Consider the following 20,228-nt stretch of genomic DNA (forward strand, 5'->3'; position numbering starts at 1 on the left):
GCAGGGGCTGGATCGCAGTCTTCTTTCTCCTGAAGTCGATGATGACCTCCCGGGTTTTGAGCTGGTTCAGCAGCAGGTTATTAGCCTTGCACTGCTTGCTCAGCTGCTCCACCTCGTCCCGGAATGCAGTCTCATCTCCCCCCAAGATGCGGCCCTCCACGGTGGTGTCGTCCGCATACTTTATGATGTCATTGCTGGGGTGAACGGGGATAAAGTCATGAGTATAGAGGGAGTAGAGCAGGGGGCTCAACACGCAGCCCTGAGGGGACCCAGTGCTGACTCTGAGGGCTGTGGAGGTGTTGGAGCCTACCCGCACCCTCTGGGGGCGGTCAGACATGAAGTCCTTAATCCAGGTGTTGAGTGGTAGCCCCAGGTTTGTCAGTTTAAACACCAGCCTGTCCGGAAGTATGGTGTTGAACGCCGAGCTGAAGTCCACAAAGAGCATTCTGATGTAGCTACTCCTCTCCTCCAGGTGGGACAGGGTGGAGTGGAGAGCCGTCGCGATGGCGTCTCCTGTGGACCTGTTGGCTCGGTAGGCAAACTGGTGTGGGTCTAGTCTGGGCGGCATGGATGAGATGATGTGACTACGGACTAGCTTCTCAAAGCACTTCATGGTGATGGGTGTGAGTGCCACCGGGCAGTAGTCGTTGAGGCAGCTCACAGTGCTTTTCTTTGGGACCGGGATGATTGTAGAGGTTTTCAGGCAGGGTGGGACGATGGCCTGGGACAGGGGCCGATTAAAGATCTTGGTGAGGACCCCGGTCAGCTGGTCAGCACAGTCCCTCAGCTCAGCACCCGTCCCGGAACGCCGTCCGGCCCTGCTGCTTTTCTGGGGTTCACCGCCTTCAGTGTGCATCTGACCTCGTGTTCTGTGAGGGTGAGGCTGCTGGGGGCAGGTGGGTGTGGGGGTTGTGATGTTGCTTCCCCGCCCGGCCCCATCTCGAACCGTGCATAGAAGGAGTTCAGCTCTTCCGCCAGCTGTGGGTTATCCCCGTCGGCGGAGAGTCTGTTGGCTCTGAAGTTGGTCATGTGCTGGACCCCCTGCCACACCCGCCTCGAGTCGTTGCTCCGGAAGCAGTCTTCGATCTTGCCCTTGTACTCCGCCTTGGCCTCTTTGATGCCTCGGTCCAAGTTAGCCCTGGCGATGTTATAGAGGGCCTTGTCTTTTGACCTGAAAGCGGAGTCTCTCTCCCTGAGCAGCTGCAGCACCTTTCTGTTCATCCATGGCTTTGTGTTGGGGTAAACCCGGACAGGCTTGTCCATGGTGAACGAGTCTGCACAGTTCCTGACATGTTGGAGGACCGTTGATGTGAACCGTTCCAGGTCCTCATGCTCGTATTCCTCCCATCTGGTGTCATGGAGACTGATCTGCAGTGGCGTGGAGTCTGCTGGCCAGGTTTTGAGTGTCCTAGTGGTGATGGGAGCACTTTTCCTGATGGGGGTGTACGCTGGAATCAGAAGGATGGACCCATGGTCTGACTTGCCTAGGTGAGCCAGCGGTCTACCTATGTAGGCTAGTTTAATGTTGGTATAAACCTTGTCCAGTGTCTTTTCGCCCATCGTGGCACATTTAATGTGCCGGAAGTACTACCTTTAGATTGACGTGATTAAAGTCCCCGGGGATGATGTGTACTGCCTCAGGGTCCATGCACTGTTGTTTACTGATGACGTCATGTAGCTGAGCTAGTGCTATGTTCTCATCAGCGTCGGGAGGAATGTAAACAGCTGTGATCAGCACGGCATTGAATTCCCTCGGGAGGCATGTAGGCCGGCATTTAACTGTGATATATTCCAACTCCGGGGAACAGTGGCTACTCACAGTTCTAGTGTTGGAGCTCCAGCTGTCTTTAGTGAAAATTAGTAAGCCGCCACCGTGATGTTTCCCACTAGCTTTAATTCTATCAGCCCGGTGAGCTGTACGTCCCTCCAGTGCTACCGCAGAGTCGGCAATGGACACCTGGAGCCAGGTTTCCGTGAAAATAAGCACACAGCTATCCTTCACGATGTTGTTAGTTGCAACCCGCAGTCTCAGTTCGTCCATCTTGATAGCAATTGATCTAACGTTGGAGAGGAAAATACTCGGCAATGCTGGTTTGTCCGGGCATCTCTTCATCCTCGCTAACAGTCCTCCCCTGCGGCCCCGTCGTTGCTTACGATCCCTTCTTCGTCGCTTGCGCTTCAGATCCGGGACCATGAACTGTCACCCGGTATCCGGGCGATGTATTCGGGTATTCCGTGTTCGCCTAGGTACTCAGCTGAGACGGCCCTTTCACTGTGTGTTCCGATCCCTAGCAAGTCGTGTCTGCTGTAGGTGTGTGCAGAGCAATTGTCTACCGATATTAAAACTAAAACTTAAGACATAAATAAAACTGTACATTAATAAACTAGAGAAGGCACCAGCCGGAGGAGCTCCAAGCCGCGCGTCTATGCGCGCCACCATAGCAACTGAGTGAAGTATAGTGAGTATTTAGTATAACAGCACTTGGGTTAGTAAACAAATCACAACAACCAACATGAATTAGAAGTTTTATTCATGAAAACTGCCATCCGTGAGGAACTCGGATTAGAGCCGCTGCTCCTTTACTTAGAAAGGAGTCAGCTGAGGTGGTTCGGGCATCTGGTAAGGATGCCCACTGGGCGCCTTCCTTGGGAGGTGTTTCAGGCACGTCCAGTGGAGAGGAGACCTCGGGGAAGACCCAGGACTAGGTGGAGAGATTATATCTCAACACTGGCCTGGGAACGCCTCGGGATCCCCCCGTCAGAGCTGGTCAATGTGGCCCGGGAAAGGGAAGTCTGGGGCCCCCTGCTTGAGCTGCTCCCCCCGCGACCCGACCCCGGATAAGCGGATGACGATGATGATGATGATGATGATTCATGAAAACATATGAACTATTTACAAAAATAAAACATGTAGTGTGCGTTTGCTAGAGTCAAAATAGTCACAGCTCATCTTGGGCATCTACTGTCTCCTGGTAGCCACGGTACTGCCCATCTTGTGCTGGGTAATTGGCTCTGACGGCCTGGACAACACAGGAAGCCGATACTGTCTAAGAAAGAAAGAGAACAACATTAGCAAAGCAAGATAAATTATGCCTTGAGTAGCCTATACAGCATTACACAGACTTCAAGGTAACGTAACATAGCCTATGATCTGCCAATAAGATCGGCTACTTTCGGATAGCTACATTGTCACGTTCCCCGGGACCCAAAACTATTGTAGCCAATGTGTTAGTAAAAAAACAAACACTTACTCTATGCTCAGACGTCTGTTTCTCCCGGCGGGCTTTGGCTGGCGTTTCTCAAACCTGCCTGTCAACAGACGATGGTGTTGAACGTTGCCTGGCAACGGGCGATGGCGTCGAACATTGCCTGGCAATGGCCGATCGTGTCGAACGATGACGTTGGAAGGTTCATGAACATTCGCGATCATACGCGCTCATTCATTGAGCGTCACAAGACGAAATAACATTAAACTGATTTATTTTACAAATGACATTTATTAGCGCTGCTAACTTTATATTTGTATTGTATTTATTGTTTAATCACATTTAGCTAGTAAACTGAGTATATTAACACAAGCTAGCTAGACTATGATACACTTTAAACACTCAGTTTACTAGCTAAATTCAATACAATACAAATATAAAGTAAAAACAAGTGTTATCTGTATTATGTTCTTTAGTTTTTGGCAACATGAGCGCAAATGTTTTTTGAAACCTGCCTGGCAACGGACAATCGCGTCGAACGATGACGTTATGTTTCGAACTAGGGGTGTAACGGTACACAAAAATCTCGGTTTGGTACGTACCTCGGTTTTGAGGTCATGGTTCGGTTCATTTTCGGTACAGTAAGAAATCCAAATGCTAAATATAAATGTGCTTCATAACATGTGCTTCAAGTTGTTCATAACACACTTTTAGGAACATTAGACAATACAAAGCTTGAATTCTGCTCAGAAATATAAAGATTCTGAAATGTAGAAATAAAAATAAATAACATTGGCTCAGACTGTCTTTTTTTTTTAAATGTATTATCTAATGTGCAACAATGAACAATTGCAACACTAAACAGTTTCAAGTTGTTGCTCAGATTAATTAATCTTTATGCTTATCCACATTATTTGCAGGATAATAAGACCCAAAATTTGAGTGTACATACGTTGTACCCTACATGTTACTCCCGTATACCACAATGCAATGCGGTCGTGTTTTTCCGGAGGAGAAGAAGAAGCTGAATAACCGCGAAAACGAATACATTTAATGGAGACTCCGGCTTTCGTTTAGAAATGTCAACAATTCATTTGGGATTTAACATAGAATATTTAACATCAAAATGAATTAAAAAAAAACTTGAACAAGGAAATGTGACATTCAACATCAATACAACCTCCAGCTTTCCTCTTGAGTGCCCGGTTTGTTTACATGATGTGGTTGCATCCGTCTGCGTCACAGAAATACCCGGCGCATTTACTGACGCAAATGACGTTTAGAAATGTTCAGCGTAGTGTCCGAATTCTCGTTTGTTCGTTCCCTAAACTGCACTATATCATGAACACTATATAGGGAATAGTGAGTGAGTGAATAGGAAACGATTTCGGACACAGCTACAGTGTGCGCAACTGTGCATGTGCGGCCGCAGCATGTTCCACACATGCGGTCCTCTACTTAATATGTCCGTATGGAAACTCGTTCGGTAGGCCTCCGTACCGAACCGAGCACCCCGTACCGAAACGGTTCAATACAAATACATGTACCGTTACACCCCTATTTCGAACGCGGATTACGTAGGCGGTACAATTTTCGCTCCCGGTACAATTTTGGTGTGACAGCACCACCAATCCGCCCCAGCTCGAGCCATTTGCGGGCTCCTTGTCTGCGGCAGACAGGTGGCTTTTTTTATATTGTGTCTCATAAAGGTTGCCACGAACATCCGTTTCTACAATTACAATTACAATTAGGGCATTTAGCAGACGCTTTTATCCAAAGCGACTTGAACACATTGACACACTGACGGCAGAGTCAACCATGCAAGGCGTCAGCCAGCTCGTCAGGAGCAGTTAGGGTTAAGTGTCTTGCTCAGGGACACATCAACACTCAGCTAGGAGGAGCTGAGAGCTGAGTGTTTCTACCATAACTGCTTCAAAATCCAAATCCTCCATAATGTGTCTGTCTGCGTATTCAGTACTTCGGCCATGTTTTCTGAAGGTGAAGTCTAACGCACTGGCACTGATCTGTGAAAGGTCTGTTAGCGCATTAGGTCCCACCCCCTATGGGTGGGTCTGAAAGGGTGGGACTAGTGTTTGTAGTCTCAATAGAAATACCCCCTCTTGTATTATCTTCTGGCAATGACACAAATTGACGATTTTTGTGTCATTGCCAGAAGGAAGTGTAAGAGGTAAATACAGATTTCTCCCGTCCCAGGGTAAAATGAGATAGTGTTGCATGACCATTCAAAAGTATGACTGGGTTTCTAACAATGCAAAGCTTGATGCAAATGGGTGGAGTGTTCCTTTTAAATACACTATATCAGAGGTCTTCTTCAGCAGTGGGGTTGCGACACCAAGTGGGGTCGCAGAGGTACTGCAGTGAAATTATTCCTCGAAGAGGATTCTTTACATGAATCCAAAATATTATTTTGCAAAGATGCATTCAATAACATATTTTATATATATACAACATTGATGATAAGCTACCCATGAATCATTGCGGTAAGATCAGTGTCAGTCACCATTAGGGATGGGAATTGATAAGAATTTCACGATTCCGATTCTGCTTATCGATCCGATTCCTTATCGATTCTCTTATCGATTCTCATTGGGTGAGAAAATAAGTATAAATGTGTTTGTTTGCATTACATCTCTTTAATATCTGATCAGAAGTGCTTCTAGTATTAGGAAATTGTACATTTTCAAATCAATTGGTCTAGAAGAAAAAATATATGTTTCGCTTTTTAAGCCCAAATGCCATCATTATGTGCCATACAACTAAAAACACAGACTGAAAACAGCCAAGTAAGAGCTTGTGCCTTTTGGAATTCTAACAGTGCTCATTTGCATTCAACTTGTAACAAAATTAAACTGACATAAACAAAATGAAGCATTGATTAGACAGAGATTTATTAGATGGGCCTACCTAATAAACCGTTGGAACACATAAGACCGGAAACCATAGCAATGCCGGTAAACAAACCCTGAGAAGCCCAATCCCTATGAGAGCTCCCCACGCTACGGCCATCCGGAGGCGACAGAGCTGTTGGCCGTGATATTATATATACAATTATAGTATATAATATATTATATACTATTATATATAGAGCTCCGGGAGTCGCTTTCTCCTCCATTCCGCGGTTCACCCGGACTGCTGCACTCAGTTATCACGCTGTTGAACGCTGATTGGCTGTCATCGCGACAAAAACTTGTCATCGGTTTTCTCCCGCGAAAAACTCGCCCTTATACGCGTCTCTACGTTCACTTTGTATGGGATCTTGTCGCCCTGTCGCGTTTGGTGTGAACGCACAATGCGATTCTTCCTCGGCGGCGACATGTTTGCTGCGTTCTGAACCAAATCAAAGCAGCGTGTGTGTGACGTCACAACGCATTTACCGCGACCGGAACCGATAAGCGGAATCGTTAAGCAGGCTTGCTAACGATTCCAAGGAATCAGTTGACTCGGAACCGGTTCTGAACAAGAACCGGTTCTCGATTCCCATCCCTAGTCACCATCAATATCACCTAGTCATACCAGCAATCGAGTAGGGACCTTTTATTAAAACAAATTGTCAGTTGGGTATTAGTATTAGTATAATTATTTCATGATTATTTCCCTTGATTCAGTTCGCGTCAGTCAGTTCACCAAAAGGAATCGTTCAGAATCGTTCGTTCGTTCGTTCATTCAGTCAAGTTTCCGGTAGCGGTGAATCAAATCATGGAATGCATGGTTTCAGCGGAGTCAATCAGACTCAGCTCCTCCCTCTTTCTCATTCTCAAAAGATCGTGGAAGTTGGTCATCAATCAACACAACATTAAAACTTTAACCAAACGTAGTGGGATGGGGTGTCGTTGATTAATGGATGTTTAACATATCAGCAAGATAATAGACTTGATTTAGCAATGATGGTGGGGGTTCTGGGTGGAGAACGAACCATGAAAGAACGAGACAGATTGACGAGACATTCAAATATTTGATTAATCTGGCTTGACACAGAAAATACGAAGACATGCATTTAACATTTCACTGATATTGAATCGTATTATCGTACGCTCGCTCACTAAGCCTCTTCCCTCCTCACCACTCAGTCAGTGAACGAAACGCCAGTCAGCGAACGACCGACCGACCCATCACCATTGGGTATTTATTAAACATGTTGCGCCTCTTGTGAGCCACAATGGATCGTTTCGTAACGTTTTGAGCAAAGGACTCAGACAAACCCTCCACCTCAGGAAAAACCTGCGAAAGTGCAGAGGATGGGGCTATCGCACCTAGCACTAGCCGTGCTACAACTGCTCAACAGGGTCCAACAGCAGCCACGTCTAGATCTAAACTCAAACGCAAACGAAAGTATTCTTAGAATTATCTCAAAATTGGATTTCACGTTCAGACTGAGGGCGCTGAATTGCCAATGTGCGTCATCTGCTCTGTAGTGCTATCAAATGATTTTATGAATCCATCAAAGATGCATCGCACTTGGAGACCTAAATAAATAAATAATTTGAAGAGCTTTGTTACTAAGCCTTAATATTATATGCCCAATAACAAGGTTTATACATGAGACTATGGGCTGTCCTACATGTTATTGGAGGGTATGGGTCAGATATGGAGTTCTTGGTATAAAAACTTTGACGACCACTGCACTAGATGAATAGTCATTTGGTCTTTATTTGGTAGATAGTAGTGTGCATCGAACATGATTTTCTATTCCTGTTCTGTCAATGATTGGAATAAGGCTGCTTATCAACATTGTTGGCATTTATTCCAGACTCAGTGTCCGCCATGCCGGGGCCCTTTCACATCAACACCCCACTGGTGGAGAGCGTGGGCATGTCCAGACGGCTGGGGACCACTGTCTACCTGAAGATGGAGAGCTCACAGCCCTCTGGCTCCTTCAAGATCCGTGGCATCGGTCACCTCTGCCAGCAGGTAGGGTTTACCCCAGGGGTGCCCAACCAGTCGATCGCGGTCTACCAGTAGATCGCCGACAGATCCCAAATTTTTTTTTTTTTTAATAAAATTTAATTTGCGCGGGACATATACGTGCGGTAGCGCATGTGCTGTTAACAGCAGTTGAAAGCCGTCAACAGTAGTTACACACTCCTAAACGTTGGCATGGCTGAGGGGAAACAAGCTAAGACCTACCATTTTCACCCTGAGTGGGAGGAAGATTATTGATTATCGTTGAGAAGGTGCCGTGCGCAGACGGAATGAAACCCCCACTGAAGTCCGTAGGTTCACGATACAACCCCCCCCCGTCAACAATTGTTCTCTACCCCCCCCCCCCCCCCCCCCCCCCCCCCCGCTTGAAGGTAGGTTTGCTGGTAGATCTCCGGAGGTTGGCTACTTGAAAAGTAGATCTTGGGTCAAAAAAGGTTGGGCACCCCTGGTTTACCCTAACCAACCCTGACAGTTGGTCATTAGGACATTTGTCTAATCAAAGTGATTGACTAGAAAAATAAACAACAAACCCAATCTTTCACACCTTTGAAAGGATAAAACTCCTAATACGTATCTAGGTTATCTAGGCCTAGCACTCATACCAATAACATATACACCGATTTAATATCTGATTCATATCGCCTATCGAATAAATATATTACCTTATTATCATTACATTTACATTTACATTTAGGGCATTTAGCAGACACTTTTATCCAAAGCGACTGACAATAAGTACATTTGTCATAAGAAGTGCATCAATATATCGCTGTCGGTACAGAAAGGATGTTCATAGAACCAAGTGCAAGTACCACAATCGTTAGGCTAATCAATTCCCTGTGTTACAGCCATGATAGCAGCTACTGCAGTTGCTACACAGTACTATAATACAATACAATACAATACAGTGTACAATGGTGGCCAGAAGGGGGAGGGTGGCTATGCAGTGTCGAGGTGGACTCTGAACAGGTGAGTCTTGAGTCTTTTTCGGAAGATAGTGAGCGACTCTGCGGTCCTGAGAGCGGCAGGGAGCTCGTTCCACAACTGAGGTCCCAAAACCGAGAAAAGTTGTGACTTTGTTGAACGGCCTTTGCTTGCTCTTAGCGATGGCGGTTCCAGACGTCCAGCTGAGGTAGTTGTCGCGTCAGACTAGGTCTGCAGCGTTTTGGTTTGAATTCACAGGAAAAAAGCAGGTGTGTGCGTGTGTGTGTGTGTGTGTGTTTGTGGGTGTCGCGTCAGACTAGGTCTGCAGCGGTTTGTTTAAATCCACAGGGAAAATGCACGGGAAAAATTAAAAACAGAAAAATTAAATAGAAAAAATAGGTGGTGTGTTAGCCGCGGTAAATGAGAGTTTATTAAGATTAAGAGAAGCGCGAGTCAACTAATGAGTATCAGCTGTCCGCGGTTCTACTGATTTGGTTGTGCTGCATTCAGCTCACAGGTGCTTATTTATCTGGTTGGCGTTTAGTTGGTGAGACACACTGGTGAGAGTAACACGGAAATTAAACTGTGCTTGCTCTCAGTTTGGAAAAAGTGCTGTGCAGGAACGTAACGCTGAAAATTGGAGAGGCTGCCGGTTTTTTACTGTCAAGTTGTACGGTTTTGTTTTGTGGGTTTTCTCAATGGACTGGGGCCATGATCTAAGGGCTAAGGACTAAGGGCTAACCGTTGCAAACCTTTGGACTTGTGCTCTATATTCTAAATAAAAAAAGAGGAAAGACCAAAAACGGAAACAACTGTTGTCTGTCCAGTCCTTGAGTGAAACCCAGTGCCTTCAGAACTCCTTCAGTGTAACATCCTTTTCGAGTTGGGGAAAAACACAGTGCTTAAAACCAACCAAACAAAACTGAAAAACTCACCAAAAAACCAAAACAAAACCGTACAACTTGACAGTAAAAAACCGGCAGCCAGCTGGTTGAGGATCCAGCCAGACTGAATCGCCAAACCAGCCCGCCTACCGCTGAGTCCACGCCCAGCCCGCCTGCCGCTGAGTCCACGCCCAGCCCGCCTGCCGCTGAGTCCACGCCCAGCCCGCCTGCCGCTGAGTCCACGCCCAGCCCGCCTGCCGCTGAGTCCACGCCCAGCCCGCCTGCCGCTGAGTCCACGCCCAGCCCGCCTGCCGCTGAGTCCACGCCCAGCCCGCCTGCCGCTGAGTCCACGCCCAGCCCGCCTGCCGCTGAGTCCACGCCCAGCCCGCCTGCCGCTGAGTCCACGCCCAGCCCGCCTGCCGCTGAGTCCACGCCCAGCCCGCCTGCCGCTGAGTCCACGCCCAGCCCGCCTGCCGCTGAGTCCACGCCCAGCCCGCCTGCCGCTGAGTCCACGCCCAGCCCGCCTGCCGCTGAGTCCACGCCCAGCCCGCCTGCCGCTGAGTCCACGCCCAGCCCGCCTGCCGCTGAGTCCACGCCCAGCCCGCCTGCCGCTGAGTCAACGCCCAGCCCGACTGTCGCTGAAAATCCAGGCCCATCGATCTTCCCAAAGCCCGAAATGGCAGATTCAAAGTCTCTGCAACAGCTGAAAAGAGAGAGAACGACTGCCAAGCAGAGGTTCACCCGACAAGCAAACTCACTTCTGAAGTCCTGCCGGAAAATGTCGGCGGAAGAACTGATGGAAGCCTTCAGCAAGGTCAAGCTTGAGGCTGAAAAGGTGATGGAGGCAAATGAGGGGGTGGAAATCTTCACAGACGAGTCGGAGCTCGAAGCCACTGCGAAAGCAGACATCAATGCTGAGGTGAAGAGAACGACGGAGGACTGCGAACAGAAACTGGAAGAGGTGGAGGATGTCGTCCAAAAGGTGCTGTGGCAAAGTTTTGGCTGTGCTGAACTCGCTCTGGCACTGGAGGCAGCTGAAAAGGACTGCAAGCGGCTGACGGGAAGAAAGTCCGACCTGAGGCTGGAGGTTTATGAGCTGATGCTCAGCAACCTTGAGCGGCTGGTGAAGAGAACGAAAGACACCATGCGGCAATGGACTCGGTGGGTCCCAGATGAGGAGCGACCTGACTTCCAGCAGCGCATCAGGAATGTGGAGGGCTCACTGTTGGAGTTAACCTCTGAGAAGGCTGGCCTGCTGCAGACAAAGCTGGACAGCAAGTCCTCAGAAAAAACATCACAACAGTCACCCACCATCAAGCTGAAGCCAACAGCGCTTCCACAGTTTGATGGCAACAAGCGCAACTTCTACCTCTGGAGGAGGGAATGGGAGGCACTCCAAAGGCAAGGAGAACCAACCGGGTCCAAAGAGGTGAAGAAGATCCAGCTGTTGGGCAGCCTGGAGGACAAAGTGGCAAGAGATCTGCGCCTGTCAATTTACGGGACGGCAGAGGAGATCTTCCGGGTCCTCGAAAACCGGTTCGGCAACAAAAATTCTATTGCACTGGAAATCATTGAGGAACTACAGGCGCTGCCACCAGTAAAAAGTCACCAACCTAGGAAGATTGTGGACTTAATCCAAATCGTGGAAAGGGCCCTGTACGACCTCAGTGCACTGGGAAACACTGGCGCTCTAAAGAACCCACTCGTCACGAAGTCCCTGGAAAGTAAGCTGCCAGAGGGCCTAAAGAAAGAATGGCTGCTCCATGTGGCAGAAGAGGAAGACTCTGAAGACGCCTCCCCGGAAGACAGGTTTGACATGCTCCTCAAGTTCCTGAGAAGTCAGGAGAAGATTTATGAGCAGCTAGACCAACTGAAGGATGATGAACCCAGCAGGAGAGACATTAGAGTCCCACAAAGGCATGCGCACACAAAGACCACCAACTCCCAAAGCACCCAAGCACCCTGCGTTGTCTGTGGAGAGAGGGGCCACAGAAAAAAGCTGTACTACTGCAAAAAATTCAAAACTCTCAAAGTACCTGAGAAGAAGGAAGCAGTTGAGCGGATCGGCGCATGTGGGAGGTGTCTCGAGGTCCACGACGTTTACGCAGAGTGCAAGACCACCTTCCTGTGCAAGAACGAGGAGTGTAAGGGTGCTCCAGGCCTGGGTCATCACTTCTACCTCTGTCCCAAAGCTGGAAGCCAAGGCGATGGGCCACGGCGGCCAAAGCCCAGTCCAGCACAAGGTGGAGGGAAAAAGGGCACAGAGGCCCAAGAAGAGTTCCTGAGGAGCCTGGCCCCCGACCTTGCTCAGCGATGTCGGAACGCGTTCTGCAACTCTGTCGCCAAGACGTCCACCTCTGAAGTGCCAGGGAGGGGTCTGCTGGCAGAAAATGGCCTTGAGGAGTTCCCTGTCATCATGATGATCCTGGAAGTCACCGCAAACGCTGGCCAAAAGATTGGGACGTTAATAGACTTGGCGTCCGACACAAATTACATAACTCATGAAGCTGCTGGTGAGCTGAATTTGAGGAGTGAGGTTGTGACGCTCATAGTCCATGGAGTCGGTGGGATGCAGGTGACAGTGGAGACCAAGCGTTACCTCCTGAAGATCCGGGTCTCAACTTCAAAAGGAACCCTCAGATCCCACCAGCTCGTGTGCTACGGGCTGGACAGGATCGCAAAGGTCCGTAGTCATGTGCCACCCAAAACTCTGCAGAAACTATTCACCGACGTCCCTCTCCATGAACTGGTCCGTCCCACCAAGATCGAGCTGCTCATCAGCCACAAAGAAGGGCAACTCGTCCCTCAAAAGGTGCGCTCTATCGGTGACCTTGTCCTGTGGGATGGCCCCCTCGGGAAAACAGTGGGCGGCTCTCATCCAGACCTCTTGGAGGAAGTCAAAATCACTGCCCACGGGTCCAGAACCCACTTTGCTCGCTCCATGCGCACAGCAGCTGTAGGGTACAGGGAGATCACCCACGGCCCAGTACAGCCACCTCAACTTGCCCAAGCCACTACATCTTCTGCCAGTCGAGACTTCATGACCTGGTGGAAGTGGGACAGCATCGGGGCCACGTGCGAGCCCAGGTGCGGCGGCTGCAGGTGTGGAAATTGCCAGCCTGGAGGGAAGGAGATGTCAATCTCAGAGGAGCGAGAACTGGAGCAAATAAAGAGTGGACTGACATACACCACCGGAGATCGCCACAGCGAGAAACCACACTGGCATGCCAAATACCCCTGGGTGGAAGACCCAGCAACACTGCCGAACAACAGGAGAGCTGTCGAAGCAACATTCCTGAGGACAGAAAAACAGTTGGCAAAGGAGCCAAAATGGAAGGCGGCCTACAAAGCTCAAGTCCATGAGATGGTCGACCGGAGAGCTGCAGTCAAACTGTCCAAAGAAGATTCGGCAAGCTGGACTGGGCCTGTGTGGTACATCAGCCACTTGATTGCTCCAAATCCGCACTCTGTGACTACACCAGTCCGTTTGGTCTGGAATAGTAGTCAGAAATTCAAGGGCCAGAGCCTGAATGACCTACTCCTCAAAGGTCCAGACGTCCTTAACGACATTCGTGTCTGTCCAGTCCTTGAGTGAAACCCAGTGCCTTCAGAACTCCTTCAGTGTAACATCCTTTTCGAGTTGGGGAAAAACACAGTGCTTAAAACCAACCAAACAAAACTGAAAAACTCACCAAAAAACCAAAACAAAACCGTACAACTTGACAAGTTGTCAAGTTGTACGGTTTTGTTTTGGTTTTTTGGTGAGTTTTTCAGTTTTGTTTGGTTGGTTTTAAGCACTGTGTTTTTCCCCAACTCGAAAAGGATGTTACACTGAAGGAGTTCTGAAGGCACTGGGTTTCACTCAAGGACTGGACAGACAACAGTTGTTTCCGTTTTTGGTCTTTCCTCTTTTTTTTCTTTTTATTTAGAATATAGAGCACAAGTCCAAAGGTTTGCAACGGTTAGCCCTTAGTCCTTAGCCCTTAGATCATGGCCCCAGTCCATTGAGAAAACCCACAAAATAGAACCGGAGTCCTATTCCATTATTCCTAGCTGCAGTATTCGTGCAACTGGGCCTGCTTTGAACACTCTAATTTTTTCAAAGTAAACGCTTCGAACCCCGCAAGACACTCAACCAAGAGCATCGAGGGGGCGCGTGCGAGCCCAGGTGCGGCGGCTGCAGGTGTGGAAATTGCCAGCCTGGAGGGAAGGAGATGTCAATCTCAGAGGAGCGAGAACTGGAGCAAATAAAGAGTGGACTGACATACACCACCGGAGATCGCCACAGCGAGAAACCACACTGGCATGCCAAATACCCCTGGGTGGAAGACCCAGCAACACTGCCGAACAACAGGAGAGCTGTCGAAGCAACATTCCTGAGGACAGAAAAACAGTTGGCAAAGGAGCCAAAATGGAAGGCGGCCTACAAAGCTCAAGTCCATGAGATGGTCGACCGGAGAGCTGCAGTCAAACTGTCCAAAGAAGATTCGGCAAGCTGGACTGGGCCTGTGTGGTACATCAGCCACTTGATTGCTCCAAATCCGCACTCTGTGACTACACCAGTCCGTTTGGTCTGGAATAGTAGTCAGAAATTCAAGGGCCAGAGCCTGAATGACCTACTCCTCAAAGGTCCAGACGTCCTTAACGACATTCGTGTCTGTCCAGTCCTTGAGTGAAACCCAGTGCCTTCAGAACTCCTTCAGTGTAACATCCTTTTCGAGTTGGGGAAAAACACAGTGCTTAAAACCAACCAAACAAAACTGAAAAACTCACCAAAAAACCAAAACAAAACCGTACAACTTGACAGTAAAAAAACCGGCAGCCTCTCCAATTTTCAGCGTTACGTTCCTGCACAGCACTTTTTCCAAACTGAGAGCAAGCACAGTTTAATTTCCGTGTTACTCTCACCAGTGTGTCTCACCAACTAAACGCCAACCAGATAAATAAGCACCTGTGAGCTGAATGCAGCACAACCAAATCAGTAGAACCGCGGACAGCTGATACTCATTAGTTGACTCGCGCTTCTCTTAATCTTAATAAACTCTCATTTACCGCGGCTAACACACCACCTATTTTTTCTATTTAATTTTTCTGTTTTTAATTTTTCCCGTGCATTTTCCCTGTGGATTTAAACAAACCGCTGCAGACCTAGTCTGACGCGACACCCACAAACACACACACACACACACGCACACACCTGCTTTTTTCCTGTGAATTCAAACCAAAACGCTGCAGACCTAGTCTGACGCGACACCTCCCACTCGAGCTTCCTGTGCCTAGACAGGAAGGTCGCACCCAAAAAGCCCTACATCACCATTAGGGGCACTGCTCCTCAACAGGCAATAAAACTATGAGCCGCCTAACATCTCTGCGCAGTACCACACAGTTGCGTAACTCTTTCCGGTCACCAGAGGTGTGGACTGCTGGTTGCTGAGGGTGAACTGAGACACAGCTGCCTGTGGTGACAAGAACTTCAGCATCTCTAACGATGCCCTTTGGGTCAGAGGATACGGTGACGACTCGACCAAGTCTAAATTGCCCCCGCAAGGCATTCTGATCGCAGAGCCAAACAATGTCACCAACAGAAACATTTCTTTCTGCGGTGTGCCACTTGGACCTGACGAACAGGTTGGGGCCTGCGAGCTGGGACCAGGCTTTCCAGAACTCGTTGACCTGGGTTTGGATCTCTCGGAGCCGTTTGTAGGGGTAGTTCTGGAAGTCAAAGGACTTGAGGTCACCAGTCTGCGATGCTCGACCAAGGAGGAGAGAGTTTGGCGTCACGTAATGAACGCGGTCCTCCCGACTCTGCACTCTTGCATCAATAGGCCGCTCATTTGCCAGGTTTGCTGCCATCTGGAGGGCTGTGAGGAACTCGCTGAAGGTGAGGTTTGCCTGGGTGCTCAGACTTTGAAGGGCTCTCTTTGTGATCTTTACGGCAGCTTCTGCAGCTCCATTTCGATGCGGTGAATCGGCAGGGAGCACTTTCCATGTCCAGCTTGTCCCATTCTTCACAGCATACTCTTCCAGGTTTGGCATGTATTGGCTACCCAGGAAACTGTAAAGGTCTTCCAGCAGAGACTTTGCACCAACAAAGTTGGTTCCAGGGTCTGACCAGACCTTGGTGGGGTGCCCTCTGATGGCGGTGAACCTTTGGTAGGCCATGAGGAAGCTTTCTGTTGAAAGGCTGTTGACAAGGTCGATATGCAGAGCCCGGCTTGCCATGCAGCAGAAGACGACTCCCCAGACTTTCATGGAGACTCTTCTTTTGATGTCATCTCTGACCAGGTAAGGTCCGAACAGGTCGACTGATATGAATTGGAACGGCGCAGCAGGTCTTGCCCTTTCTACAGGTAGGTCACCCATCACTTGTTGGCAGACTTGAGCTCTGGCCTTTTTGCAGTGGATGCACTTATTGATGACTTGTTGAGCCAGTCTCCTGCCTTGCACAACCCAAGCCATTTGCCGCATTCTTAGTAGAGTGCCAGCAACTCCTTCATGGCCTTCTTGGTGACTTTGGCGTGCCAGCAGAGTCCCCAACCAGGTGTTGAAGGGGATCAGTGGAACAGCACGGCCATCTTCTTTAAAGTGCTGGACCCTGCCACCGCACAGCAACAGCCCGCTGGCTTCGTCCCTGTACGCGACCAGCCGGTTTGTTGTGGTGTCAGGGAAGGTAGCTCCTTCTTGTGCCGCAAGGCAGAGGTCTCGGAAGGAGTCTTCTCTCTCGGCCACAGTGACTGTACCGGTCATTTGGACTGCCTCCCACTTTGGTTTCCCCCGGGCTTCGAGACTGAGAAATTTCTTTGCGGCCCTCCAGACCAGTGCAAGAGACTTTACCAGTCTGGTTAGGCTGCTGAACCGCTGGATTTTCACCAGATTTGTGACAGCCGACCCAGCAGGAGGCCTGTGCAGATTAGTGGGGTTTGAGCTTGGTTCCGTCTTGGGTTCCTTCTTTGCTCCAGATCGGGTCAGTGCAGCAACGAATGCCTTCTTCTGGATGCGCATGATGTTCTCTCTGGCTTCCACAGCAACATCTTTTGCAGATTTCACGGGCCACTCACGCTCGGGGAGGCTCAGAAACTTGGGACCAAGCTGCCATTCAGTGTCTTCGTCCAGCTCCTCCGGGCTTGCCCCTCTTGAGATAATATCTGCGATGTTGAGTGGCCCAGGAATCCACCGCCAGTCTTGGACGTTTGTGCTGCCTTGGATTTCTCCAATTCTATTGGCAAAAAACGTTTGGTAGCCGTAGCTCTCACGTTGGATGGCCCCCAGGACTGTCCGGCTGTCGATCAGGTGGTACCACTTTTCCACACGAATACTACAGTGCTTCTGGAAGTACTTCTTTAGACGGCCAGCGTAGACGGCACCGCAGACTTCAGCCTTGACAGCGTCGCCCTTGTGGTCTAGAGGAGTCAACCTGGCTTTGGCTTCGACCAGTCGTAGGGTCACAGTGTGTGCCATTTCCCACCGTAGGTACAGTACAGCACCATAGGAACGCTCGCTGCCATCGGAGAAGGTGATACCGCAGGGTTTGGCACAAGAGTCAGGTGGTGTCAAAGCTCTAGTGAACTTCACCCGACTGAGCTCAGCGTAGTCTTCAAAGAGGCAGACGGCGTCTTCCCGAAGGCCCTCGGACAAAGGTGCGTCCCATGTATCCTCAGCTGGACTGTACTTAACTCTTGCCTCCTGGAATGCTCTTCTTACCAGGATGGCTCCCTTCTGCTTGACCGGTGCTGCAAGGCCGAGGGGATCGTACAGCCCAGAGACTTGACTGAGGAGCTCTCGCCGGGTAAGTGGATTTGGTGCCTGGGCCCTGACTTCCTCTTTTGACAGGTTTACTCCTAGCCGCATTTTCTTCTTCTTTTTGGAGAAGTTCACAGCCACCATTAGGTGAAGCTTGTCGTGCTCTGGATCGTACCCAAGACCTAGGGCTTTGTTGTTCTCCTCTGAGAGTTGGTTTGGGAGGACCATCACTGAGGGTTCTTTCTTCTGGGGGTCACCTGGTTCTGACCTCCCACTTTGGACCATCACTGAGGGTCCTTTCTTCTGGGGGTCACCTGGTTCTGACCTCCCACTTTGGCCTGAGTAGACCCATGGCTTCATATAGAATCCACCAGCTTCCAGGATGTGCTCAACGTTTGCCGTGATTTGCTTGAGCTTGTTCAGGTTGTCATTCGAGACCAAGATGTCATCGACGTACGCGTCTTGCTCCAGCACTCGACGCTCTTCTGCGAGATGGTGGAACATGGGCAAATTTGCAGTTTCCCGCATGGCGACTTGTGCGATACAGCCTGCTGGTTTGTCACCAATGTTGACCCTCGTGATGGCATATTCCTGGATGTCCTCCTCCTCAGAGTCTCTCCACAGGAAGCGGTGGAGATGCACTTCTTGGTCCTCAAGCCATACAGAATTGTACATTTTTTTTATGTCCCCAAGTGCGGCGAAGACCCCTTGCCGGAATCGGATGAGGACAGCACGGCCATCTTCTCCGACCCAGCAGGAGGCCTCCTTCCATTTTGGCTCCTTTGCCAACTGTTTTTCTGTCCTCAGGAATGTTGCTTCGACAGCTCTCCTGTTGTTCGGCAGTGTTGCTGGGTCTTCCACCCAGGGGTATTTGGCATGCCAGTGTGGTTTCTCGCTGTGGCGATCTCCGGTGGTGTATGTCAGTCCACTCTTTATTTGCTCCAGTTCTCGCTCCTCTGAGATTGACATCTCCTTCCCTCCAGGCTGGCAATTTCCACACCTGCAGCCGCCGCACCTGGGCTCGCACGCGCCCCCTCGATGCTCTTGGTTGAGTGTCTTGCGGGGTTCGAAGCGTTTACTTTGAAAAAATTAGAGTGTTCAAAGCAGGCCCAGTTGCACGAATACTGCAGCTAGGAATAATGGAATAGGACTCCGGTTCTATTTTGTGGGTTTTCTCAATGGACTGGGGCCATGATCTAAGGGCTAAGGACTAAGGGCTAACCGTTGCAAACCTTTGGACTTGTGCTCTATATTCTAAATAAAAAGAAAAAAAAGAGGAAAGACCAAAAACGTCCAGTCCTTGAGTGAAACCCAGTGCCTTCAGAACTCCTTCAGTGTAACATCCTTTTCGAGTTGGGGAAAAACACAGTGCTTAAAACCAACCAAACAAAACTGAAAAACTCACCAAAAAACCAAAACAAAACCGTACAACTTGACAGTAAAAAACCGGCAGCCTCTCCAATTTTCAGCGTTACGTTCCTGCACAGCACTTTTTCCAAACTGAGAGCAAGCACAGTTTAATTTCCGTGTTACTCTCACCAGTGTGTCTCACCAACTAAACGCCAACCAGATAAATAAGCACCTGTGAGCTGAATGCAGCACAACCAAATCAGTAGAACCGCGGACAGCTGATACTCATTAGTTGACTCGCGCTTCTCTTAATCTTAATAAACTCTCATTTACCGCGGCTAACACACCACCTATTTTTTCTATTTAATTTTTCTGTTTTTAATTTTTCCCGTGCATTTTCCCTGTGGATTTAAACAAACCGCTGCAGACCTAGTCTGACGCGACACCCACAAACACACACACACACACACGCACACACCTGCTTTTTTCCTGTGAATTCAAACCAAAACGCTGCAGACCTAGTCTGACGCGACAGTAGTTGAGCGGAGGGATCGAGCTGGGGTGTGTGGCTTTAACAATGCTTGGAGGTTGGCAGGGGCAGTTCCATCGACTGCCTTGTATGCCAGTACCATCGTCTTAAATTTGATGCGAGCTACTACAGGGAGCCAGTGGAGGTCCCGGAAGAGGGGGGTCACATGGGAGAACTTCGGTAGGTTGAACACGAGGTGCGCTGCCGCATTCTGGATGCGCTGCAAAGGTTTAATCGCAGAGGCAGGAAGTCCAGCCAGGAGTGAGTTGCAGTAGTCGAGGCGGGAGATGACCAGTGATTGGACTAGAAGCTGAGCTGCTTCCCTTGTGAGGAAGGGCCGGATTCTGCGGATGTTGTAAAGTGCAAATCTGCAGGATTGGGCGACCGCAGTGATGTTTGCAGTGCAGGATAACTGATTGTCCAATACCACACCGAGGTTTCTGGCAGTTGGAGAGGGAGATACAGTGATGTTCCCGACGGTGACCAGTAAGTCCATGTGTGGGCAATCTTTCCCTGGGATTAGGAGGAGCTCGGTTTTGTTGAGGTTAAGCCTCAGGTGATGGGCAGTTGTCCAGGTGCTGACGTCCGCCAGACATTCCGATATGCGTGTTGCAATCAGGGTTTTATCAGATGAGGGGAAAGTGAGAAATAGCT

At 49.4% G+C, this 20,228-nt stretch overlaps 1 protein-coding gene across 4 annotated transcripts in view; it reads left to right on the top strand.

The window, feature by feature from the left end:
* The window catches only part of sdsl (serine dehydratase-like), a 32,596-nt gene that overhangs the window by 1,858 nt on the left and 10,510 nt on the right, over positions 1-20,228 (top strand). For all 4 annotated transcript variants that reach the window (XM_056590331.1, XM_056590333.1, XM_056590330.1 and 1 more), the window contains exon 2: positions 7,975-8,135. In XM_056590331.1, the coding sequence (XP_056446306.1) occupies positions 7,989-8,135 (147 nt within the window). In that variant the 5' untranslated portion in view covers positions 7,975-7,988. The remainder of the gene's footprint in view (positions 1-7,974; positions 8,136-20,228) is intronic.

Source organism: Gadus chalcogrammus, chromosome 5, assembly GCF_026213295.1.
Source record: "Gadus chalcogrammus isolate NIFS_2021 chromosome 5, NIFS_Gcha_1.0, whole genome shotgun sequence".
Classification (NCBI taxonomy): Eukaryota; Metazoa; Chordata; class Actinopteri; order Gadiformes; family Gadidae; genus Gadus; species Gadus chalcogrammus.